This window comes from Homalodisca vitripennis, chromosome 1, assembly GCF_021130785.1.
Source record: "Homalodisca vitripennis isolate AUS2020 chromosome 1, UT_GWSS_2.1, whole genome shotgun sequence".
In the NCBI taxonomy this organism is placed as follows: Eukaryota; Metazoa; Arthropoda; class Insecta; order Hemiptera; family Cicadellidae; genus Homalodisca; species Homalodisca vitripennis.
Genome location: NC_060207.1, coordinates 34,896,451 through 34,921,911, shown reverse-complemented (window position 1 = coordinate 34,921,911; position 25,461 = coordinate 34,896,451). Strand labels below are relative to the sequence as shown.

The 25,461-nt window shown below is 35.7% G+C and overlaps 1 protein-coding gene across 2 annotated transcripts in view; it reads right to left on the bottom strand.

Annotated features, from left to right (window-relative positions):
* Window positions 1-332: 332 nt before the first annotated feature.
* Window positions 333-25,461, bottom strand: part of LOC124359633 (GATA-binding factor C-like) — a 118,872-nt gene continuing 93,743 nt past the window's right edge. For both annotated transcript variants that reach the window (XM_046812540.1, XM_046812549.1), the window contains exons 5-7: window positions 21,643-21,777; window positions 4,159-4,533; window positions 333-1,979 (exon numbers count right to left, since the gene is read on the bottom strand). In XM_046812540.1, the coding sequence (XP_046668496.1) occupies window positions 1,956-1,979; window positions 4,159-4,533; window positions 21,643-21,777 (534 nt within the window). In that variant the 3' untranslated portion in view covers window positions 333-1,955. The remainder of the gene's footprint in view (window positions 1,980-4,158; window positions 4,534-21,642; window positions 21,778-25,461) is intronic.

The window sequence follows — 25,461 nt, the reverse complement described above, 5'->3', positions numbered from 1 at the left end:
TTAAACGCTTTATTTTATTCTACGATTATATTTATAGTATTCATAGAAAACAGAAAACTAACGAGTCTCAGTTGCACAGGTCTAGTTCTTCTAGAGCAACATCTTCGAATTCTATACACTAGTGAGCTGTCTAGTTTTTATTCTCACTGATTATACTCACTATTTAGATTATATAAAATCTGAAAAACATAACCTACTTAATGCTGACTTCTGAAGCATACATATGTCAGGATAACACACCACGTTATGCTGACAGAAATCAACCTGCTGAGTTGTAAACTCAGTTATTCACACATGCGCTTAGATGAAAGGAAAGTAAGAAAATAGACATATTATATTTTATAATATTTAATTGTTTTATTTAAATTAGGTACACGACAACGCACACGTAATTGTATACAAATAATAGATGTCACATGACATACATATGATACAGGTGGGTTGGTCCAGTTGAGCGCTCGAACTTCGCACTTTCTGAGCAGTGGCTGTTTCGGCTCTTGCGATTATCACGTTTTCAAAAAGTGTTATTTGGTTTTCAAAAAAAATCTCTGTCTTCATTTTTACTCCAAAATTGTATTGTTGGCAGATAATTAAAAATGTGTATGAACTGAACTGTATAGGACATTGAACTCCATATTAGTTATCACTGTAAACAAAGTCAAGGTCTTATAAATATTTTTAAGTATTACACATGTTTAATTTTTCTAACAACGAATTTTAAAAATATTAATCAATTTATATAGAAGGGCTTATCATGCAGATGATTGCTTTAATAAACAATTACATAAAAGTAAAATTACTTTTCATTATTAAATTGAATAAAGATAATATAACCATTATAAAATAAAAATATTGTAATTTTTATAATATAATAATGATCATAACATCTTAATAAAAACATTAAAATATTTTTAAAAAACCCCAATCTTTTACAATAGTGTTTAGTTTCATCAAATATTGGGTATTTTTTATGTTATACAGTATCCAAAGATCAATTAAAACTATTCTTACTTTGAATTTGATTATTTATTTACAAATATTTTTAAACAGTTCCAAAAAATTCAAATTTCCTATTTCAATATCCATAATCGACTCAGCTAACGCTCAGAAAGTGCGAAGTTAAGTGTAAGTACCCAATTCTAAGACATTATACATAAACGCAATGAGAAAAATTCAATAATTTACAATATTTTTTACAACTTTATTAAATAACACTTTAAATTATATTTCACGTTTGTACAACAACATAACAAAATTTAAAAAAAAAACATTGCACTCCTTACACAAAAGTGTATAGCCTAATGTAAACTCTGCTGGGGGCTCGGCGGGGTGCCGAAATCAAGACAAGCTTCAATAAATAAAAATCGCACTGTACAATTCAATAACGGACAAATGTCAATGTACACCTTATATACAAGTAGACAACAGTCTCAGAAAGCCGTCTTGATTCCGACCTGAATAATTAAAATTTGTACTAAACCGAAATCTATCACGAGTACGGCATATTTACAAAACTGTATAAATAAAAGAAGGGTCGAATATGTGGGTGGCACAGGAGGAGAGTGGTGTGGTGTGAGGGGGAGGGGGAGGGGAGTATGTACAGAGTAATGTACAGTGATCACACGTGACTCGAGAGTGGGGAAGCGTGGCCTCGAACAGCTCGGCGTCGACACTTCCTCTTCGCCGTACATTAAAGCTCGTGTCGGAGAAATAAATTAATCCGTATCGTTCGACTCTTACACATTAACAAAAATAACGGGACTCTAGCTAAAGGCAAGGATGACAGATACCACAGATACTGTATAGTCTAAGCCGGCTAGACCGTCTGTCTACAGCGCGGCGGCGGTGGCGGTGGCAGTACGGACAGCGGACACTCACAAAATAATATCTCTTAAACTAGGACTAGATTGAGGAGGAGTGCAGCAAGAGGCGGTGACAGTCTTCTGGCAGGGCTATCAGGTGTACTCGGTTCTCCAACTCTGCAACAACCAACAACTGGGTTAGTGCCAACTCTCACACACTATGTGTCGGTTTTGGGTTTTTGAAAATACTTTTTTGTGTGTTGAATTCAAAGACCTTTCAGATGACTTCCTTCAATACAGAAAAAGTAAAACATTTTTGATCACTCCTCGTAAATTTATAAGCATCTGAAGTAGGAAATACTATAATCAGAGCCAAATAAAAACGGCTGAAGAAAACAAATCTAGAAGCCTCTATGGATCAACATGTTCTAATTCAACTATGGTTTAGTTTTTAATGAAATATAATTTTTTAATTACATGTCTTGAAAATCTTTTTCTTGGAGCTATAAATTATGTAGGCTTACATGTTGTAACAATTCAACATGTTTATCTTCAGCTGGTTTTGCTTGGGTCTGATTACAAAGTACCTACATTACAAACTTTAAATGCCCGAAATTTCATGTAGAGTGATAAAAAATGTCTACTTTTCTGTATTCAGATAAGTTATCATAAAAAGCTATAAATTTTAAATTATAAAATGTATTTCGAACCCAGAATAAATTGCACCATCGTAATTGAAGCCGATCCACTGCTACTAAAGTAATGAGATTTGTTAACCTACAAACTATATTTTGTTACAAAATCCTAGAATAGGTGTCGATTATTTATTTCCAAACGTGTAGCATCTCTACTTGAAGAAAACCAAAGTTACTTATACATACAAACATAAATTCCAACAAATAATGATGTGGAAATTTATCTGCTAAAACTTTATTTTAAATTCTTTTGTACATTGATAGCTTGGAAAAAATATTGCCGGCGATGTTTTACGTATTATAACAAAACAGAGATTTATCTTTGTTGTTCTAAAGTTCAACTAATAAAATATTATCAAATTAAATATTGTACTTATAGTATACTGTGCTATCATTCATAGGTTGATTAAGTTTTGAATCAAGTGCATTAAAACACTTTTAAACACACAACACTGGATTAAAACAAATAATACACTTATAAATAATTTCTATAATCTGATAAGTAAATGCAAGATTGTGATGATTTTAAAATTTGGAATTACATAGCTGTAATTATTATTACTTTAAAAAAGTAATTTATGTTGTAAATATCATAATTTGAATTTTATTTTAGTTCTAAAAAATATGTTGTCCCTATTTCTTTGTAATCACGCAATTATGTATTCATACCTTAAATTTTCTTAGTGTTTAGTCACGCGGTTAAAGTTAATTCAAGAAATGGAGGCCGAAGGTTGGCTAGCCTGAGTCGGAAGTAACGGACAGCTGATTGATGACGACAATGTGTCCTGAACCATAGTCGTGGGCGTGTCAGGTTAACAAGGTTATGTCGACATAAATCCATTAGCAACTGTTATTAATTTTACGTTCGACACCATGTAGGCCCGTGAAGCGCCACGTCTTCGACGATGGGTCATTCTCCTTTATGACGTATTCCATTAATTATTTCCCGCTAAGTTAAGAAGTACGAAGACAAATCTTGTTTTGTTTACTTCATTAAAATCATATGTGTAAACATTTTCAAAATTACAGTGATAAAATTGTCTCTAAAATCTTTATCGTATAATACCGTATGGAACAAAAGCTCCATAAAACTGGAAGACCCATCAAAGCGAAACACGAGACGAGTTGTTTATGTGGGAACTGAACGGAAGAGAAGAGGATAGCGTCGTAGCAGTAACAGCGGTTCTGTCTACTTGACATCGAGATAAACGAGTTTCCAAACAAATGTCTCGGAAGTGCTCCCAATCCCAACATCGATTGATGGAGCGGGCGGCAGTCAGTGGGCGAGACGTTGTACGACAACGTGTAGGCCGTCCTCTCGCCACATAATAGTGATACTGCACGGAAATCGCCGTTTAGAGCTATAAACGCCTTGTATTCACTCGGGTTGCCTACGTTGCGCGGCAGAGTATTAAAATTGGATAGAAACAGTTATATTGTAAAGCGAATTAGTGTAGAAAAGTATGGCAACAACTTGAATCAGTATCAGAAAAGTACAATTGCAAGAGATGATACAATGATTTTGAACTATTTCCTTTCTAAATTTTCATCTATGAACAAATAAGAATACAATAAACTGTAAAAGCTTAAATCAAACATAAATAATGTTGCGACAATTTGTCGGGATCTGTAATTATCACACTCAGGTCTGCAATACTCACCATGCCGTTGGAGGTGCTGGGGAACCCGAAGCCGGTGAAGGTGGACATGTGGTGATGGTGGTGCATGGCGGGGGGCGGCGCCGTGGGGCCGGGAGGCGGTGGAGACCCGAAGTGTGCCTGGGGGTAGATGTTACTCTGGGGGTACATGTAGTGACTCATGGCGTGGTGACTGTTGAAGGCGTGAGGTGAGCTGAATCCTCCCCCCTTGGACCCCATGGAGTCACCCTGGAACGGCTTCATCATGTCGCCCATGACTCCGGTCAACGCGAGACAGGATCCTGGCAGACTGCCGCCTTTCTTCTTCTTCGACTTCGATGACAACTTTCTGTTTCTCGTCTGGATTCCTTCCTTCTTCATCGTCAACGGCCTGTTGACCTGCAACACAACCAGTGATGATAAATATAATGCAGATATATACACTTTCTTAAGTTAATTTTGCTTTTAACCATCTGTCGTAGAGACCTTACTCAAGGCTCAGAATATAAATCATAAGATATTACGCAATGACCAAAATATAGATAAGAATAAAAATTAATAATTACGTGCTGTATTCCAGATATTTACAAAATTACTAAACCCAGCAGTGTTGTGACATACTTGAAAAGGATAAATCGGGAAGCTATAAACTTTCAACAATATGCGAGTTTCAGATGGGGCAACTTTCTATGCGTTGCTGCATTCCTCCCCTGAAAGCTACGTTTTAAGGCCTCGCTTGCCCACACTGTTGGTTCTGGCACTGACATGATCGGTAATTATTAATTAAACAGCCGAGACGGGCCGGGTCAGGTGAGTTTCACGGCTCCACGGGTGATTCCACCCCAATCTGCGGCTATTGTCTGGGCTTGCGGGGGGCCTCACTCCACATCACAACACATTGTTTTTATTTTCAATTTAGTTTAAATGCTGGACGTGTATTGATGGTAAGAGGCTGGCGTGGGTGGCTCAGCTTACAACGTAGGTTTAGCTTAGCTACGCAACTACGCCCCGGCCTACGTTGCATCGACTCGTCTGATGAAGCTTTAGAGATAGAGTGCCTTCTATTCTAAATCCGCTTGGAAACCGTTAATTAATAGGGAAAATAATGTATGCACTAAATTACTTGGTCACACTTAATCATATATAAATATATTATAAATATATATTTGAAGAAAAAATGTTTATTTTTTTTGCATGGATTTTAAAGTTATCTAAAATTATTATCGAAAGTTATCCAAATCTTATTATTATCTGAAACTATTTCTTGCAAACACATGATTCTAGAACTTAACTTTGATATTAGAGACCGGGTTTATTATTTTCGACAGGATGGAACAGGGAAACCCCTCTAAGAAACGTTTATTTTTGAACTGTAACAAGTCAGAATTGGGCTTTTAGTAGGGCCTTGTGCCCTCACATTCTGAATCGCCGTACTATAGAGTGCCCTGAATGGATGTATTGTTTTAACTCATGCCTTTTGGCGGAATAGGAAAAAACAAAGGTGGAGACACAGACAGGACAGGGCGCACCTAGATGGGAGAGGAATGGGCACACCCACGACAGCAGACAGACAGACAGACGGACGGACAGACGGCGAGGGTGTCGTCTGGCACTATACAAAGTCTCTTCTGTTACAAATATCAACGGAAACATGAGTCGGTCCAGTCAGACAGTTGCTGGCCAGACGACTTATAACAGCCTATTTAATTTTTTTATGGAGTCACTCCCAAACATTCTCTGGGAGGTAATGAAATGACGTTTGAGTGGAAAAATAATACTTTCATGGGCTGCCCTGATTCCTAAAACTTACCGGTTAAAACTCTGAGGGGACAAAGAGAAGCAAATGATAGAAGACAATGTGTTTTATAACTCTGTAAGAAATAATTTTAAAAAATAAGTTGTTGCAGACTCTTTTTACGTGAAGAATATATTATATTATTATAAAGTTGTGAAAATAACTATTTATAAATACCGTACTACATATATAAGATAATAAAAAAATATAGTAGTGGTAGTGTACATTTATGCTTATACTACGTCACCTAATTAACTAAAATGTTTAATTGGAATGGCAAGGTTGAAAAGTGTTGGACCTAGGGTGGGTCTGGACTGTATTTATACACATATCAAAAACTCAACTCAGTATTTCAAAATTGAAATATTGTTAGTATTTGAAAGAAGGTCAGGTTTGAGACGTTGCAATGAGTTTTTTTAACACTAACCAATTACAATAGTATACATTATAATATCCATTGCTGTACAAACTCTGCACAAAAGTAGATCAGTTATGTTGTCAAGTCCTACTTCGTCAACAACGACTTAGAATTTAAAAAATCAAGCAATCAGACAATTTCAACATCGTTAGGGGGAATTAAAAAGCAACACTATTAATTTCATTCCAGTCATCGACCATTATTAATTGAAAATACCACTTCATCCTAAACAAATCAAGTTACGTCATAACATTTAGTAAGCATAGACTCGGATTAAATCACTTTAGGAAGTTAAAACTGCGGCTCCTTCCTAAGCCGACTGTCCCGGATCCTCGGCATCCACAAATCCTCGGCTCCTGTCGTGCCGACCGCGTGTTGACAGACGCGCAGATGGGGTGTAACGGTGTCTGAACAAATCGCCGTTTTTGTGGATGGCCAATTAAGTCGGTGCCGAGCTGAGCAAATATTGGCGTATCAACCCTTTGCCGCCTATCGAGTAGGGGAGACCCCCTCTTCATCTTCGGCACATTAACTCTCGCTACGCGGCTCACACACCGGATATGTCACCTCTTAGAGGATTTCACCATCATAAAATGGCCTTATTAAAAGTAATAAAGTCTCCTGCCTTTACTCCACAGTATATTAGAGATCACAAATGGAAAACCTAGGATTATCTGTTTACTTTAGTTACTGAAGAAAAGTTCGCGATTTACCTTATAATATTTTTTAATGGCCAATTTAACTTCCCACTATAAAATAATTCCTAGATTTGATTCCTTATTGCATTAATTGACAGATACATATCGTTAATTAGATGTACAACGTGAACATTTATATATAGTGAAATTCTCTTTCTTGAAACTTGTCTACTGTAGATATATTTGGTAATATAATGCCACTAAAATAACCTGCAACTAAGAGATAAAGGAATACAGTTGTAAAATTAATACAGGTTTGTACTAAATAATAATTTGGTAGTAACAAACATACGAGAATTTAGAATTAAATCCACAATGGACACCTTCGTTTATTATATAAACCACACTTAGCCAGTTATAGTGGTGACTATCTTGATTGTATCCGTATAAGAACAATAAGGTTCATGTGTAAAATGTCAAGCACTTTTACAACCTCATTTTTAATAGCAGAGTTATACAAATTTTCTCATTTTAACGATGTAATTAATACGCGTCTAAGCATTTTTTTTAATTTTCAATATTTTATTTGCAATTCAGGAAATATCTCGAACTTTTCTGTACTTCATTATTTAAAAATTAAAAGAGTATAAACTTTAAAAGAAAACTAAAAAGACTGGATGCGCTTTAAAAATACCTTTAAAATCAGACTTCTCCCATAAGTCTAGGGTCAAAAATAAGGACGCAAAAGTGCGTGAGGTTTAGCATTGTTCTTATGAGAATAAAATAAAGATCATTTTACTACCCTCATGTTTAAAACTCGTGGTTTTATTGCAGGCGAAACAAAGGAAGAACAACTCAGTGACATTTTACAAATCCCTTGACAAAACCACGAAAATAGCTGTGCAAGTTTCGCACCAGCTGCATCCCTTTCCCCAACTTGAGACAGATTTAAAGACGAGAATAGAGCAAAGGAAGGACACTGCCCGGTAGTGATTGTTTTGAAGGGCACGATGTTATCCTTAGTGAAGCGGAAGGCCTTTGTCGGTCCTGATCCTTGGTACTCATTAGTAGCCCTTCTCTCGCCCTTTACTTCAATATTTGTCAAGAATAATTTTAGTCTCACTCATTACGAAAATTCAAACAATCCAGATTTATTGGTTTAACTTTCAACTAATTAATAAAATTATATGACCAATTGGATTATCTGTAAATCTAATTTTGATGTACTTAATAGTTTAATAATTGCATGCGTTTGCATTTGCTGTATTCTCAATATTTCTCAAGTCATACAACCCTTATTATTTATTAACATACAAAACATAGTTAAAAAGTAAGAACAAAATTAAATAACTATTATTTAAGTTTTATATTTATTCAAATGGCTGTCACACCATGAAAGTTTAGGATGGCATGGTTCAACCCCAAAACTAGACATACAATTGATAAATGTTCCAACAAATGTGTGTCATTTATATACGCCACCTCATCTCCAAAATCAAGCAGCATCGTAGGCCTACGTGTAACAAATCTGTAGTGAAAGAATGAGTGAACATGTGTTTCCTGTAATGTTATTAAAAATACACAAAACTCCTTCCAAAGACTAAAACGTTCAAACATTTTAAAACAAATTATTATAATGCCAACTACTGATTAGTTTTTACTTTTTGAATTCATTATAAAAGAACGTTTTGTAATTTTGGGGATGAAAAATTTTAGTTGCTATGTTTTCCTTTAACTACCAAATCCTGCCAAAAGCTTGTGCATTTAAAAAATATTGTTAGAATAAAACCTATTTTAATAAACAAGCGGTACGTGAAATTTTATATTTTAGAATGTTTAAGATAAAAGTAGTTATTTTGGATACGAGTATGTGCAAAGAACTTTGTAAATGAATGAGTTTTATTATATTTTACTATAGAGGTGTTGAAAAGAGTATAGACGAATAAACAATAGCATGAATTTTTAGTTTTTATGTCTATTGAATCGATCTAACATGGGTCCTCACAATAATACCAGTCTGTGTGCTTTAAACGTTGTTATTCTTTAATTATGCAAAGAATAATACTGGGACGTGGGAGTTAATATCAAAATAAAAATGTAAACTTTCACTACTGATATAAAGAATGAGAAAGGAATTTTGATATTTTACAACATCTGCTCTGTTTTTCACATATAAATTCCTGGTGAATCATGCAAGAATCTGAGGACGAAATTGATGGCTTTACCAGTAGAGACCATTAATCAAGTGGACGCTGGAAGAACACTGGGGTCCACTGCTGACATCTACAATCGAATGGCAACTACTACACAACTTTGCTGAAAGATGGACCTCATATTCTGTGTTCCTCTGGTGAAAGATGTGACAACCTATTATGGTAGGTCTATAGTATTACAAAACGTACATTTATCGGCGTTATGCACTCAATTATCCAACAAATGTTTTAAAGTTATTCCAGTGAATTAGCCAGGTTGCCATACATGTGACAACTATCTGGTTTGATGTCAATAATTTTAACACCGCCAAAGCATTAACATAACTAAGCAAAATGTATTCGAGATTGAAGGGAAACCTAAGTATCCTTATCCATTGGCATGTGTAATTGAAGAATCAGTCCCTGTCTTAAATGAAGGAGTACTATTTTACAAGTCAAATGTAGAGCTAACATAGGGACCAACAGCGTAAAGGTGACTTCTGAACCACTAACACCACCACCGGTCTGGACAGAATCGCTCAGCGGTCCACAATCTTAGCAGCAGCCACGCTAGACGTTGCTTGACTTAGTTATCTTGTCATAATCTCTGTAACCACAAAACTCCGCCATTGGCAAGTTAAAAGTTTACACTAACTTATGTATAGATTGGGATTATCTCGACAAATGTGCGTGGGACCGTGGGTTACGTTTGAGATGATTACAGGGTTACAATAATAATTAATAAAAATTAAAAATAATTTCGAATTAATCTAAATATACCTAAATGTTAGATTAGAAAGAAGAAAAACAATTAAATAGGTAATCAAACTATGTATTCCGAAGGATGGAACGCATACAATACAAATATAAAATATTTAGTTTCGATTATGAAAATAAATAAAAAAGTACACTACTATTTTAGTACATAGATTTATTTTCTTTAGAATATTATTTAGCACTGGTTACATTAAGTTATTAGAATTATTATCATCAAGGAATGTAATTTTTTTTTAAATCATAATTCAGGAAGTCCTGTGGAAGAGCAAACAATTCGGCTGGTCTGACTCCATTAATAATAATCAGAATGGTCATTGTTTGAATATAAATAATTTTATGCAACTATCGAATCATTCAACAGTCAAAGGATCATATCGACATACTCATAGCTTGAAAGGGCGACTATCTTTGCTTATTCAGAACTGGAACATGACGACCGGGACGATTCCCAGCAGGTCCTTCGGGATCCTGGCCGGACGTCTCTGTAATTGTCACGGCGACATGGGATCGTGCGCCCGCGACCGCGGCTCCCAATTCAACCCCGTGCAGATCTGATCCCTATCTGGGCGATTTGATTTTCCATGGCGAGAGTTGGTCGCTGAGCTCAAGCTTTGTGGACCTCAAATTATTCCACGCTTCAACTAACCGACTGGGCCAGGACCCGCGAACACCCAGGGGATAATGGGACAGGAGGCTTAGGATCTGATACTGGATGTCGATTTGTTCAAAAGAATCAAACATGCTTACCGACTTGAGGCCTTTTATAAATTGGAAGACTACAGATTAACGTCAATTGGAGCATCAAAACATTGTTTATGAAAATATTTTAGAACAAAACATTGTTTTCTTGCTTATAAAGCTATGAAACATCACATTGTAAACAACTTTTTGTAGTGAGATGATCTTGAAAAGAGAGTTAGGGTCTTAGTCCATATGTGATAAATCCGGTTTAATGGTTACATCAGAAACTATAACCAAATAGTAGTATGTTGTTAACTAGTCTAACAAAATGAGACGTTCCTTAAAATTCGTGTTCGTTCCATCAACCTACCTACAAAATAAATAGTTTCAAATAGCGTTTTTGCAATATTTGATATACGTGTATTGCTATTGAAGTAACTGAATAATGTTTCAGTTAGTTTCAGTCGTAAAGTTTCAGTATTAACATTTCACAGTTCAGTTACTTTTATGTACCAAGTCCAATGATTTCGTATTGGGTTTAATGTTATTACGATATTTTAAATATATATTTGCACTACCAAGCTATTACTTCTAGTATACTGCAGAAAATTAAGCTTCAGTTCACTTTCCTCTTAGCGCAGATTTTTCACAAACTTGACTCATGGAATCTGGAGTTAGTTCTATCTATACTAAGGGGGTTTAAAGACAAATTTAAAAAAATGTTAGCTTAAGGAATATTGTTAAGTTATTTTTATTGTTTGGTTGTATATTGTATGTTTAGTTTATACATGACCTGAGTTATTTTGTAAAACAACATCAATGTTGAAAATCGCTCATGAATAAAGGCCTTTTTATTTATTTATTTATCTAAAAAAAAGTCGTCAACGGAGAAGCTCAAAATGAACTCTTTACGTCGTTTAGACATCACATACACCTAGACTACAAAATTTAGGTGAATCTAGGTGTAGAGGCTTTATCATTGCCTCATCAGGTGCATGATTGGAACGTGCAAACTAAGAGGAAGATGAACTGGAACTACGTACACTCAACAATCACATTTAATCAACTCTACCCACCACAGCTACGTTATGAGTAGGAAACTGCTTCTTATAATCTCAAGCATGCGTCTTCATAATTTTCATTTAATTCTATCCTTAGTGTTTTCAATTTATTTAACAGCGTATTCGATATTCCACTAAACACATCGAAAAAATATAAAAATGTGTTTGGCGCTGGACCGAAATCAATTCTAGCAACTATTCGATTGTAAAGTCCAGACGCAAATGTATTCCAAATGACAACTCACTGACAGCAAGTAAGTGCAAGCAAACAGCCGTAGCGCACACGGGGGGTGATAGTGGGGGGTGGCGAAGTGAAGTGCGGAACATGGTGGGCGCATGCCATCGTGCTCGCGTGGCCCACAATGTAGTCTACGGGTGTTAATAAACTATTTGGCGCTGCAGAAGACAGTAGGCGGAATGAATACATTACAGATAAATAATCGTTAGAAGCCACCCACATCGCTAGAGCCGAATATCGCCCCGACCCTCCCGCAGTGGCATCTAATAAACAATATATTTGGGGTCCTATTCAAGGAAAGAGAATAAACTTGACGTAATCGTACTAATTATTATTATTAACCTCGACTCTTTCAGTACACTAGTTTTCTTTAATCATATTTCACACTGACTTATTGGTAATTGCAATAGAACTGTACACCTGTGTGTGTCTTTTAATTAAACAATAAGTAAACAACTCTACTAAACAACGGTAAAATATACATTCACATTAAAACTGCAAGGACAACGTTTCCGCATTCTACAAGTATCACCAGATCGTACAATCAGTTATTCTTCGGGGTCTAGGAAACTGTTATTACAATAATATACACAAATAGATAACACGTACACCAGGTTCTCTATCAGAAACATGGTTATTATTAAACTGTCATCGCTGAAATTGTATTGAATTATTTATATGATCATTTATTATTACATTAAGTACACACAATAATAACTTAATGTAAAATAGCATATAACTTAATCGAGTGACGTGTTAATTTATGTATATAGTAATCAAAAACAATGGATTAATATTATAATAAATCATATCTAACATAGACACAATTTCGAATCATAATTAAATATGTATTTGACTTATCTTGACAGACAAATGGTTAATTCTGCCAAAAACTGCCACAATATTCAAATTATTTCCTTATTTTTTAATATATATTACAGTATTCTTCAGCATACAAACAGAAATTGGCTTGTAGACAAACATATCAGTAGACCCCGCGTCCAGAAGGACGGTCCTCCACAGGAAGGACCCCAGACTCCTGCCCTCCTCGCGGTTCAATGGGACACATGTATCTTATCGGAAGCGTCCCACTCGGGCGAGCTTTGTGCGATTGTCGGACCGATCCGATTGCGAGACACAAGCGGTTTTTGTCGCCCATAATCGATTCCAGCCTCCGCTTCTCAAGAGCTATTCAATGTTGCTTTATTCAAAGTCTTTTCTAAGGAAAATTGGCCTCCTGTAGAAGACCCCGGTGCGCCATACAGGGACACACCATTGTCCGGCCCCTCAGCAGCACAATTGTGGGCGTCCCCGTAAACAATATCAAAATAACGGATATTATACTACAAAACCGACTATTACTGTAATATAGCTTCTGAGCTATTGTAACTAGGAGTACAAGTTCTTGATGTATATGGCTGGCTACGTTCAGTACGTACAAGCTGCAAATGAATTCTACTTAAGTTGGAGATGCACGCATGTCCACGTTTTTGACAGATTTTATCTCGAACTTATTAGTATTCAGAGACATTTTATAACTGCCTTTTTTGTTTTCCAAAATCTTCTCGAAGTTCTTTCTCTTAGGGTACATGCTATTTTGTGGAGTTAGTTATAGCAAAATAATTAAGGGTGCCCTTTAATAATACTTGTTTTAATTGATTAAACTTAATTCATATTCTAAACTCGAAAGATTAATTTAATGTGTAGTTCACGCTCTTCCCTATTCATAAATAAATGTTTAGTTTAGTTAAATGTATTAAATTTGTCTTGGTAGTTAATTATCGAAACGGCTACCGAAGGGGAGTAACAAGGAGGTGTTAGCGTTTAAAATCAGAATACAAGTTTTACAACGCCGGAACCTCTTCCTCTTCACGCGCCCTCGACAAAAGCGTTTTCCGGAAGATGTTTTCTCAATGACAACACAATGTCAGGGCACAAGCCATTCCAGCGGCCCACCCCGGATACCGGGCCATCGCATCGACCGGCCGGCCCCGGCGTCTTATCAAAAAACGATGACGATACTGGCTGGCAGGCGGCCACGATGCCAACGAGATAGTGCTCGTTCACACCTTCTCCGGTGTCCCCCCCCCTCCTACACACATACCCAGCTCACCGCACGCCCCACATTGGACGGACGCTTCTGGGTTGTCATCTCAGAGGATGACTGTAGCTCTCCTGATTAATATTGTTGTCAATTTGATTTCGATCAAATTCTAACGATAAAAAGATATCTCTTGTAGTTTCTATTGCAGAGAAATAACTCATTTATGCAACCATCCAAACTAATTTTATCATTTAGTCTGATAATAATACGCTGTAACGCTGACACGTCAAAAAATAAATTTCGGATTACTTGTTTAATGTTGGTTATTTCCTAATTAATTCTTTAACAGTTTAACCCTTAAAATTTGTAGATTCAATTTAATTTAATAATAACTTTTGACTAAATGCAATTTTAACAGAACATTTGAAAATTGGATATGTAAAAATCTTGGACAGTCCAAACAAAATACACATATATTTTCGGACAATCGATCATGGAGTACCTCAGGGTTCTGTTAATGGTCCTGTCTTCTTTTTGATGGTAGAATAAACAACCACTAAGGTAATTTAATGTTTTTCATAAATTACCGACCGTCTTCTAACTGAAGGAGTGACAAACTCTGAGAATGACACGTATGAAGCAAGAAACACATTTCATAGAGTGAATAAATTTTCCACACTCAATAAAGTGAGTCTTAACGAAGAAAATAAAACACCGAATAAAGTTTATGGCACAAAACGCACTGGTATCGTATTTTAAATAGGAGCAATTAAACATCTGGGTTCTCGTATAGACAGACTCAGAACTGTTGTGAAGCATAAATATACGACTTGTTACTACGTAAACTGAAAATTCTACTCACAATGGAAAATCTCACTTCCATATATCATCAAGTTCACAGCCACTTACGTTACGGAAAAAGCATACTCACAATAGAAAATCCGTTTCAATAAAGCATCTGTTTTACGGTCACTCATATTATGATTCACAATAGTGGGGACGTGCTCCTGGCTGCAAAACTATCCTTCGTGTCTAAAGGATGGATTATTCGGATTATTTTCACTGCCGACTCACACGGCCACTGCAGGTCCTTTCTTTACACGGCCAAATGACCTTATTGTGTAGACAATAACGCTGCAGAGCCAGTATATCTTCTAGAGCCTCCTACGTGTGAAAAACAATGAAGAAATAGAAACCACTAGAGACACACGTACTGCATACAAACTAAGGAATGGAGGATTGATATTTCCTACTGAGACTTAAACAAGGTCTGTTTTACTCTGTTGGTTACGCAGATTTTGAATTCATCCTCCTACTGTTAATGTCTCAAGGTAAACCAGTTGAGGATTGGAGAGTGACAAGTAATATAAATTATAATATTGCAGTTTAATAAGTAACAATAATTCTAACTGGTCTGGTCAACGATGAAGACTTCAAGTACAGTAATAACAATAAAAAACGAGTTATGCAGGATGCATTTATTATGCATAATGGATTTTTAACTAGGGAATCACATACTTATATTTCTTAATTTCATAAAATTCGAATTCCGGCAAGATTTGTGTTCTTTGATATCTCTATAAGTAGAAAACACAATAAAAAATATGGGATAGCTTTTGATAGTAAATGGTCTTCTGAAGAAAAACTGGCGTATTTTTAATTTTTGGAAGCGGTTTGCAATTAGCACGAATAATTCTTATTCTATTACGTATAAATTTAATTATTACTCCATTTTAGTTATTAAAAATCCCCTTTCCACTATCCTCGTCAAATTCTATAATCTGTATGAATTGTTTTCGAGAAAATAATACTCCTAGGATATTTCTATAATTGGTCTACACACCACTACCAGACCGTATATGACATGTATCCTGACTAAAAATACAAGGTTTATCATCTTCCTATTGATAGACCACTTCCCTATTTTATTCGGTTGAATAAATAATAGAGATGTATTTACAAGAATGTATTCGTGAAGTCCAGAAAATATTATCACGTATCAGAATCTCTATGAATTCAGCATTAGATTATCAATCTTGGGAAGTAATGGTTGATACTTCTTCTTTTCTTCTATCACAAGCATTTTTACATTGTTTTCGAATTTATTACACCAAATTGATTGAGTCTGAATTCAGTCTGAAAAGGGGACATTATTAAGTTCTAATGATTTGTATTAATGGTTATTAATACTATTTGAATATTATTTAGCTGATAGTTTCACATGGGTCTCAGGAAGAAGATATAAAAAAATGTGGGACGAAAATACTAGTGACAAGTTCGAGTCCCACGCCCAAGTAGGACCATCAATCCTGCCAGGAACCGGGCGCGGGCGGCTGTAGGAATGAAAGACGCTCCTTAAACTGTCGCTATAAACCCCTTCATGAGAATTCGCTAAGATTTGACGATCCAGTCTGTGACTCAACGGTAAAAAACTGTCCGCACTAATTAAAACAAATGAGGGGTGGTAGAGGGGGAAATGGAGGGGAACGAGGGGAGGTAATGGGACGTACAGACGTGCAGCAGACAATGTCCCTCTTTGAGTCTGTGTGGTCGACAGATTAACTTGCCCGATTATCAGAGATTAGTTGCCAACTGCGATAAGAACTGATGTTATTTTGATCATCAGTTGCACACCTAGTCCTGTGAGATTATATTTGGATCACACTCACTCCGGTATTCCCCTTCCCCTTTCCCCTCACTTCGTCATTCCACATACCGACAAGACCGGCGAACAGATAGATCCCTTTAAACATTTCTCCAGGGAAGTGAGTCGTTTCTGTGACCGTCATAGTTTATAATATATTCTCTTTTAGGCTATTATTATTATTATAATAATGTTATACTCATATGATCATGTTCGTTATTAATAAGTTCTCAAATGATAACGATTAACTTACATACTGAATATAACTGTTTTAAATATTATATTTATTGGTGCTTGAGTAAAAGCTTATACATTGATCATTTATGATCAACATTGATTCAGAGAACACAACTTCATATTGTAATTACTAAAGCGTTGCCTGTGGTTCCCACAAGCCTACAAGATTGTGTCTTTAAGATGAAGCTTTCCGTGTGGAACCAACGAGTAAGTGATAAATCATTACAAGCCTCATTTAAAAACCCGGGTTTTAGCATTGTTTCTATAATGTTTTCCCCTTAAGATTTAAATAAAGTAGTATAAACTTTATGTACACGGAGGTCACCTAAAATTAAACTATGATGTAATATAATCCACAATTGATGTGATATGTATATTTGACACAAAAACGTTATTTTTGGAAGTTCCCACAGTTGTACGACACAATTTTCTCACTTAGCGGAAACCCATGCGACCCGAAATTTCATAAAATACTATTTAGTAATGCTGACTGAAATTTTAAGTAACAAAATATAATGTGAACCAAGGACTTTAAGACAAAACCCCGTCAAAATGGATTTACTTGATGTTCAAATAGAAAATAATTTCTAAAAATCATAAATTGTGTTAAAGATGTGGATGTTGGGGTTACATCCATTTCACCTTCTTTTTGTGCATTCTAAACTCAACATTCACATCGAATCAACAATGTACACCATACCTACGTTATATATGTAAAAGAACTAAAACATTTTTGAAGATGTTGCATGATTTGATCATGGTACGTGTTTGCATGATTTGACAAAATGTTTCACTACCTAACGTGTGTAATCCATTTTATAAAATAATGATATTCATAAAAATGTAACGTGTATCTAGGGATACAACTCTCTCAGTAGTGTATAGTGCCTGATGTTCTTTGTACACTAGGAGCTGTTTAAAGTTATGTTACCGTGAACAGTTTTTATAGAGGTTATCAGCCTTATAGTCTACACTGCAGGGATGTGCATCACTAGCAATGGACTCTATTGTTATTACCATACGACAAATATTGCTATACTTAAGTAATAAAATATTTAGTAATACTACTACTTGAATAGTTTTAGGTAATATTTATGACTATAAAAAATATATTTTTGATCTGTTGTAGTTTGGTTTCTTTAACTCAAACAAATTATTATATAAATGTAGATGAATCAAGTGAAAGAGAGATTGTGAACTGAGGCTTGACGTAAGTCGCATTGTAACCGTCAGTAAAGGCCGTTGAACAGGATTTCTTCACGTAAGTGGACATTGTGTGCAAGGAACGCGTAAAAACTGCACGCAAACTATTCATAAACCACATGTTATACACGATAAGATCGATGCTTGGCGTGGCTTATTTTTTATCATAATTTATATCTGACAAGCATGCTAGACTGTGAACGCGACTGTAACCAACGTTGGGCCGGAACGTACAGTGTTTTCTGCACCGGCATTTGCCAAATCATGGCGCGCAAATGAAGTAGATTCAGAGGATTTATCGGTAAATACTCAGAGTTCCTAAATATTTAGATTGAATTGTGATCTATAACGACATTAATAGCTGTTGGCGTCGAAAACGTGCCGTAAAGAAATGAGCTCTTGAGCTCATAACTTTTGTAATGTCATGAACAGAGTTTTATATATAGGTAGGTCTATTGACATTATCTCTCTGAAAAGCTGTTTTTTTATAGCAGAAGCATTTCAACTGTCTATTTAAAACTGTTAATAAGTGGAAGGCTGAGTAATAATGAATGAAAGCTACGATATACATGATCGAAATGATTAAGATAGTGTAAGCGCTACCCGGTTGATGAACTCTTAATGATAATACATCTGATGGCAGGGAAATTAGGAAACAGATATTTTCCCCGTAAGGATTAGAAGGAATATATGGCATAAAATTTTGGGTCATCTTACAATCAGACCCAAAGAAAACCCATTGAAGATAAAGATCGGAAGTTCAAACAGTATGTACATGAAAAATGACTGGACGGAGTTTGTATGTACAAACAAAACAAGTTTGAAAAATAAATTATTTAAAACGTATAATTTCTTAAATTATATCTAATAAAAAATGTAATAAATGAACCCAACGCATGAGACTCCATGAAGCTAACACTTATGTTGGCCTACATGCTGACGAAATTTCACATTTTTATCAAGCCCTTTTTTATTTGGGCATGATTACAAAATTTATCTAAGTTGTCTAATTTAACATAAATGCCAGACATTCTTGGCTGAGTGATCAAAACATTTTAAAGGAATATTTCAGGGATTATGAATAAAAAATTGAAATTTATGTTCCCAGCCAAAAATCTATTGCACAAGTGATGAATATTCCACAACATAATGAAACTGTAATGGCGTCAACAGCTTTAGATGTATTTAAACATAAATATTACAAATCACGAAAATATTACTACTTTCGATATACGAGTACCGTACCGATACCGTGGGGAACTAATGTATTATTTTCAAAGTAAATTATACGACTGTTCATAAATTTCATCAGCTGCCCTTATGTTGCATAAACTTGGTTATTACACAACTTGATTGTATAGCAACATATCTAATCACTTAAGTTTCGACCCTCACTTCCAACAGCCGTAAACTATTGACAGCGATCAAGGCACCATTTAATTGCTCAGTAGATTTTCACTGCCCAATGCGTTCAAACAGTAAATAATTATTGCCGTAAAATCAACGTAAAACTTGATCCGCAGCGTAAAATGCAGCAATAAAACGCTCCATGTAAAACATAAACGCTAGTCTCTTCACAAGAATATGACAAGGATTTTCTCCTTTTATATTTACTTATTCTATTGCACATCATAAAAACATACGAACGATTTGGTACTCGTTTTAATGCTTCTCAGAATTAATGTTGCCACCTCTTTAAACATTATGGACGTATGAATGGGATACGCATTCGAGTATACTACCAACCCTGGACAGTGTCAGTTCCATACTACCTTAAAACCATAGAGTTCCACACGTCTGTACCTGTGTCTTTGTGAATGTGAATTGATTATTCAATACCGGATTTAATTTAAAAAAAAAAACTATTCGTGGGCTCTTGTATTTATCATATTAAATGCTAGCTTTTGACAAGAAACTTTGAACTATTTTTCGAAATACCGCATAATTCAAATTTAAAATAGGTTCTAAAGATCACAACTAATAAAAAAAATGTCAAATTCATTAAAGAAATGCTTTGTTACACACGTCATGGAATAACTCAAATACATAGAAACACTAGAAACACAATTTGTTGTTAATTTATAAATTATAAAATATATTATTAATGTTTTACATAGACATTTCAATTTAAATGTTACGTTTGTATAAGTATATTCATTAATTTTAACATAATTCATATTAATGATTACCATTCCAATCTCATTCTAGCAAAGATATGCCATAATTTTCTACTGTCTCATATGGGGCTGTCTTACATGTAATTATTTAAAAGGTGGGTTTTAGATAATTAGTCCGTTTTTACGTAGCTTTCCATAGCTGTTTTGTTACCTTTTTAAAATGTTACATATATTTTTCTTGTTATGTGTTTACAATCAATATTATTATTATTACAATACGTTCATAATATATATTCAATTTATGAATTGAAAGCAATTTTGCGTTAATATCTAAGTATAAAGAAGTATACTCGTGGAAGTGGAGTATCTACATAAAGAGAATTTCGACATATAAAGTGGATGCGAAATATTTAATTTATTTCTTACCAAAATAAGTACTTTACCTAATTGTCCTGATGACAAAACATACAATAAACCTTTTAGGACAGTTCTGGTACGGTTATATGAAGTTATTAGTTCGTTGCTGGAGAAATGTTTACAAATATAAATATAATTCTGTACCCATTATAAACCTAAATTCTTTCAGAACTTAGTCAGTATTAATAACTGCTGCAAAATCCTATATACAACATAGTAACTGTTGTTAGAACACTGAGTCTGGCTTTCTAATAATCTTCTTGTGTATAATAATATACTGTTCTTTAGGGGCTTAAAACAGGTAGATTAAGATACAAGTTATTTCAGAACCTTCCCCTGAACTGCCCGTTTCTTTAAACCACTCGGGGCAATCATTGTTGTATGTTTTTGTAATGTCATAAATATTTATCATTTTGTCTGTCCTTGCTTTGGAATTGGGTAGTTTTTGGAAGATTGCGAAGATATTACTCAAAAAGTAAAAGTCTGTTCTAGAAAAATGGTTGAAATGTAGGCAACTTTTCATAGATTTGTCAATTAAAAATTAACGTTGCTCATATAAGTTATCTTATCCATGTGTCCAGCAATGGCATTTACTTCATTGTTTGGCACAGATTCCATTATTACAGCCCAAATAAGAATGCAAAGCTCAACCCACAACGCGAAAAATCTGCAAAGTTATTTCCAGGCGTCCATTTGCAGATCTTAAAAGACTAGAATTCAGGGTGATGATTCATGAAACGGAACAAGACAGTGCAATGTCTGAGGGAGCAAATGAGTGAATGGAACCTCATAATTATTTTCTTGGCATAGCTAGATTAAGAGCTAAATTTATATCATTGTGTTTTTCTATGTAGGCTACAGGGAATTAGAGTTAGCTTGAAGGAAATGCTAAAATGTTACATCTGTGGCAACTAAAGTTTTAAAATAATTGTGTAGTTTTGATGTTATCAACATGAGTGGTGTACTGATTGTGCCGGGTGGTCCAGATGCAGGCGGCAGTAATGAGGCCAATTAACCGACACAAGAGAGAGGGAGAGGGGACTTACGTTGTGCAGCTTGTAGTACAGGCCACAGGCGTTGCAGACGGGCTCGCCGTTCTGGTTGCGTCGCCAGAGGGTGGTGGTCGTCGTCTTGCAGTTGGCGCAGCTGGTGCCAGCGCGTCGGGCGGCGCTCTGGAGCGACTGTAACACATCCGACCCTTTCGTTAGTACAGGAACAGGGGCTGGCCGTCTAAAGGCCGATCGAATAAAGCACTGATCGCCGAAAGGAGAACGTTTAGAATCTCCATTAAAACGGCTATCAAGCACTGGCTGTAAAGGAGGTAATCGATAAACGGGTGGCTGTAAAAAGGGTAGTGAATAGAGGACTGACCTTTATAGGACTATTAAGTAAAGAAACGTTTTTAAAGAGATTCTCTTAACTACTGGCAAAAAACCTGTCAAATTAAGTAAAGATAGGCTAATAAACATAGTAAACACGATTAGGCCTTATACTAATAAAATAAAGCATACTTTAGAATACAATGGACTGGTTTAATAGATTTACTCTTAGTAGGCCAATGAATTACAGACCTATAAATATATTTATAAATAGGTATAATTACTATAGGTTGTAATGTACAAACATTGTTCTTGTTACACTCGCTGTCACAGATTGTAGAGTTTGAAGTGCTTACTTACCCAACAACGGTTGGATAGTAGTTCCAAGTCGTTTTGTGCCAAATGATTTATGGATCACCAAACAAAATGCTGGGACATTTAAAATCACTAAAATATAAATATTAACACTGTTCGCACAAAGAGAAACCCATTTCGTTAACATGGATATCCACAAGGGAACCAAATGAAACGGTAGACTTAATTTCAGATGCCAACAAGGAAGTTTGAACTGATCCGAGATTGAGATCGAAATCCCGGAGCGATACCTTAAAAGAGATCTACAGGAGCAGTAATTTCCCTTAATGACGGCCCAAATAAGGGCCATTTAGCAATCGTCGTGACTCACCGGTTAGATGCATTCCTAAACAATCACAGTAGCAGACAATCTTTCACATTACCTAATCTATCATTTAACCCTGCTTTATCGCGTCGATCTGTAATGACCGAGCGTTTAGCGTGCGGCTCGCGCGGACACAGGGTCGTTTATTGGAAATATAACGTCAGGGCGAACAAATTGGAAGGGATAACTATAGCCCTATCGAGTCGTCCTGGAAGGGTTAGAGTGTGCCATTATTAAATGGCGTGTTAATGGTGGCCGAGGGCCATTATAAGAGATGACTCCTAGGGGCGTGACGGCGCGGTGCGGCGGGAGAGTGCGAAGCATATGTTTAGAGAGGAAGACGTGATACTGGAGGTACCCTGTGATTAGGTCACGATTTTTCGAATCATCCTGTATAAGTAGTACAACAACACGATCATTGTGTACGCGTCAAATTAAACTGAGCCACACAAAGAATCGTTTTGTAATCAATAATTTTACTATTTCCTTTGTGCCGTGGGTGTGTTGTGACAACAATGTCCTGATTCAGTCCGCAGACAGACAGACGGTGGGACTAGAAAACGCCAACACGTCAAGGCTAGGGGACTGATGTGGTCGTAGCTCTCGCAACTGTGTTTTGGACAATAAACCGCGTTGTGTGGGAAATGTAAAAGTACGTCTGTAAGACACAGTGCACCTGTTGTGTTTTCCAACGAAGTTGTGCAAATTCCATAACGAACAGCTTTTTGTTTGAGACCCGAGCAAAACCTCTTCTTCATTGACGGTTCGGAGACAAATACGGCATTTATACTCTGCAGTGGTGCCGCATCAATGAGCGGGGCAGCTCCCACGGTCGACAAGGACATTTATAATCGCCCCACATAGCCCAATAAAGGTAATGGCCGTTATACGGATGATATGTCAGAAGCACTTTTATGATCCGGGTACCGCAGCTCGCCGAGCCGCGCGCCTCAGAGCCGTATTGGGCGAATACTGACAGCCCGTTCATAAATAACAGGTAACACGATATGCAGCCGAAAATCGTAAAGTCGGTGTTCTCTAGTGCTGGAGAATGCCAGGTATGTCCCGGTGACAAAAAGTAGCGAGCGTCTCGCAGCCCGAGACCGTCTAGCCGAGGAGCCGGTGACGGGGTGCTGTGGCGACGTGGACCTAGGTGAGGAGGGGTGCGGTCACATATTGCACACCTTTCCGGGTTTCGTGGTGCGAGGGTTGAAATGGTGAGGACAACATTTTCCCAATGCTGCTTCGTTAAACGTCCTCCATTCCTTCTTGGCTAACTATTGTAAGCCCAATATATTACAACTACATTTTCTTCAATGCAGAAAAATTATTAGTCTTTTTCTTTATTAAAGCTTATTACAATGAATTGTGTTTTTAACATTTATCCCTGTTAATTAAAGTGCTTTCCCTCGATTGATTATCCCATAATTCCCTACCGTTTCAGGAACGAGGTAAAATTTTACTAGCAAAAATAAGAAAATTTTCAAAGCTTTGTGATTTTTAAAATGAATTCGATAATATGAAACTATACTGATGTCGCGTCGGCGAGAAATGGTTAAATAATTTTAAATGGTTTAGCCTATAAATTTAAAACTACTTGTTTTATTACTCCATAACTCTCCTTAAGTTTTATGGTGAAGTAAATAGATTAATTATTATAGTCTGAAAGATCTTTTCCTTCAGATAAATCACAGATCCACCTCCACCCTGTTTTCTGAGGAGCTGGCGGGAGCTCCTTCAAATATTTTTGCATGATTGAACAAACATTGATTGAACATTGTAAAGTTCAAATATAATCTGAGATCAGCTGCATTTATATCAAAGAAACGCTATGCCAACCCTAACTTATCCTAAACCCTGAAAAATTGTTTAAAACCAACCTTGAGGAAAAGTTTTTATGTAACTAAGTACGAATTGGTACGAAAAAACTATATGAAAATTTAAAATGCTATAAATACAAATTGACATATTTCTTCACAAAAGCTAATGCGTTCCACAGCTATTAGTAAATAGTCTGTTTTTTAAACTTAGTATCATATATACTGTACTCTGTCATTTTTATACATATTAATGTGATGAACTTCCGATTCTAAAAAAGCCACTCAGAGTTTTTGTTATGAATACATTTGTGTTAGTATCAAAGTAAGAAATTCAAGAATGTACGTATTGATGATGAAGAGCAAAATTCTGAATCGTCAAAAAATTAAAAGCTTACAGCAAGAAGAACGCATAAAGAATGTAGAATAAATTCTGAATTTGGAATATTTTAATCAACAAATCTAAGAAAACCCGTCATGTCAGCATTAAACTTCAACTTCCCTATTGAAAATCAATCATTGTAATATTAAAAGCTCTAATCTTGTATAGAACATTAAGATGAATTGAGAGCCGAGTTAACTAACTAAAACTATTAGAGTAATGTTTATGGTAAAACCGCCATGAAAGAATGCACTAGTGCTTGTCATTTTAGTTTATCTTTCCAACTTTCTAGATCCACTAGGCCCTTTGACAGTAAAAGGGGAAGTATGAAACGCTCTACTTTAAGTCTTCTTTTTACACGTTTTGGCTTTCGCCTGTACTAATTTAAAAAAATCTCTGATTAACGAATCTTTAAAGGGTTTAGTCTTTTTATTGATTCACGTTTTATTTCAATGCATACTAATTATTATATTTTATTTGTAACAATCTTACACGGATTTACCCAAGATTAATGTCACAAGATGCTGTGCCTAGTCGTATACGTATACGTATAAACTTAAAAACTAAAAATTATATAATTTCCAAAATAAATCGTGATTTTTTTATAATCTTTGACAAAGGGTACACCACGATATCGCAATGAAACAATCCTCATCCCAGCTCCATGT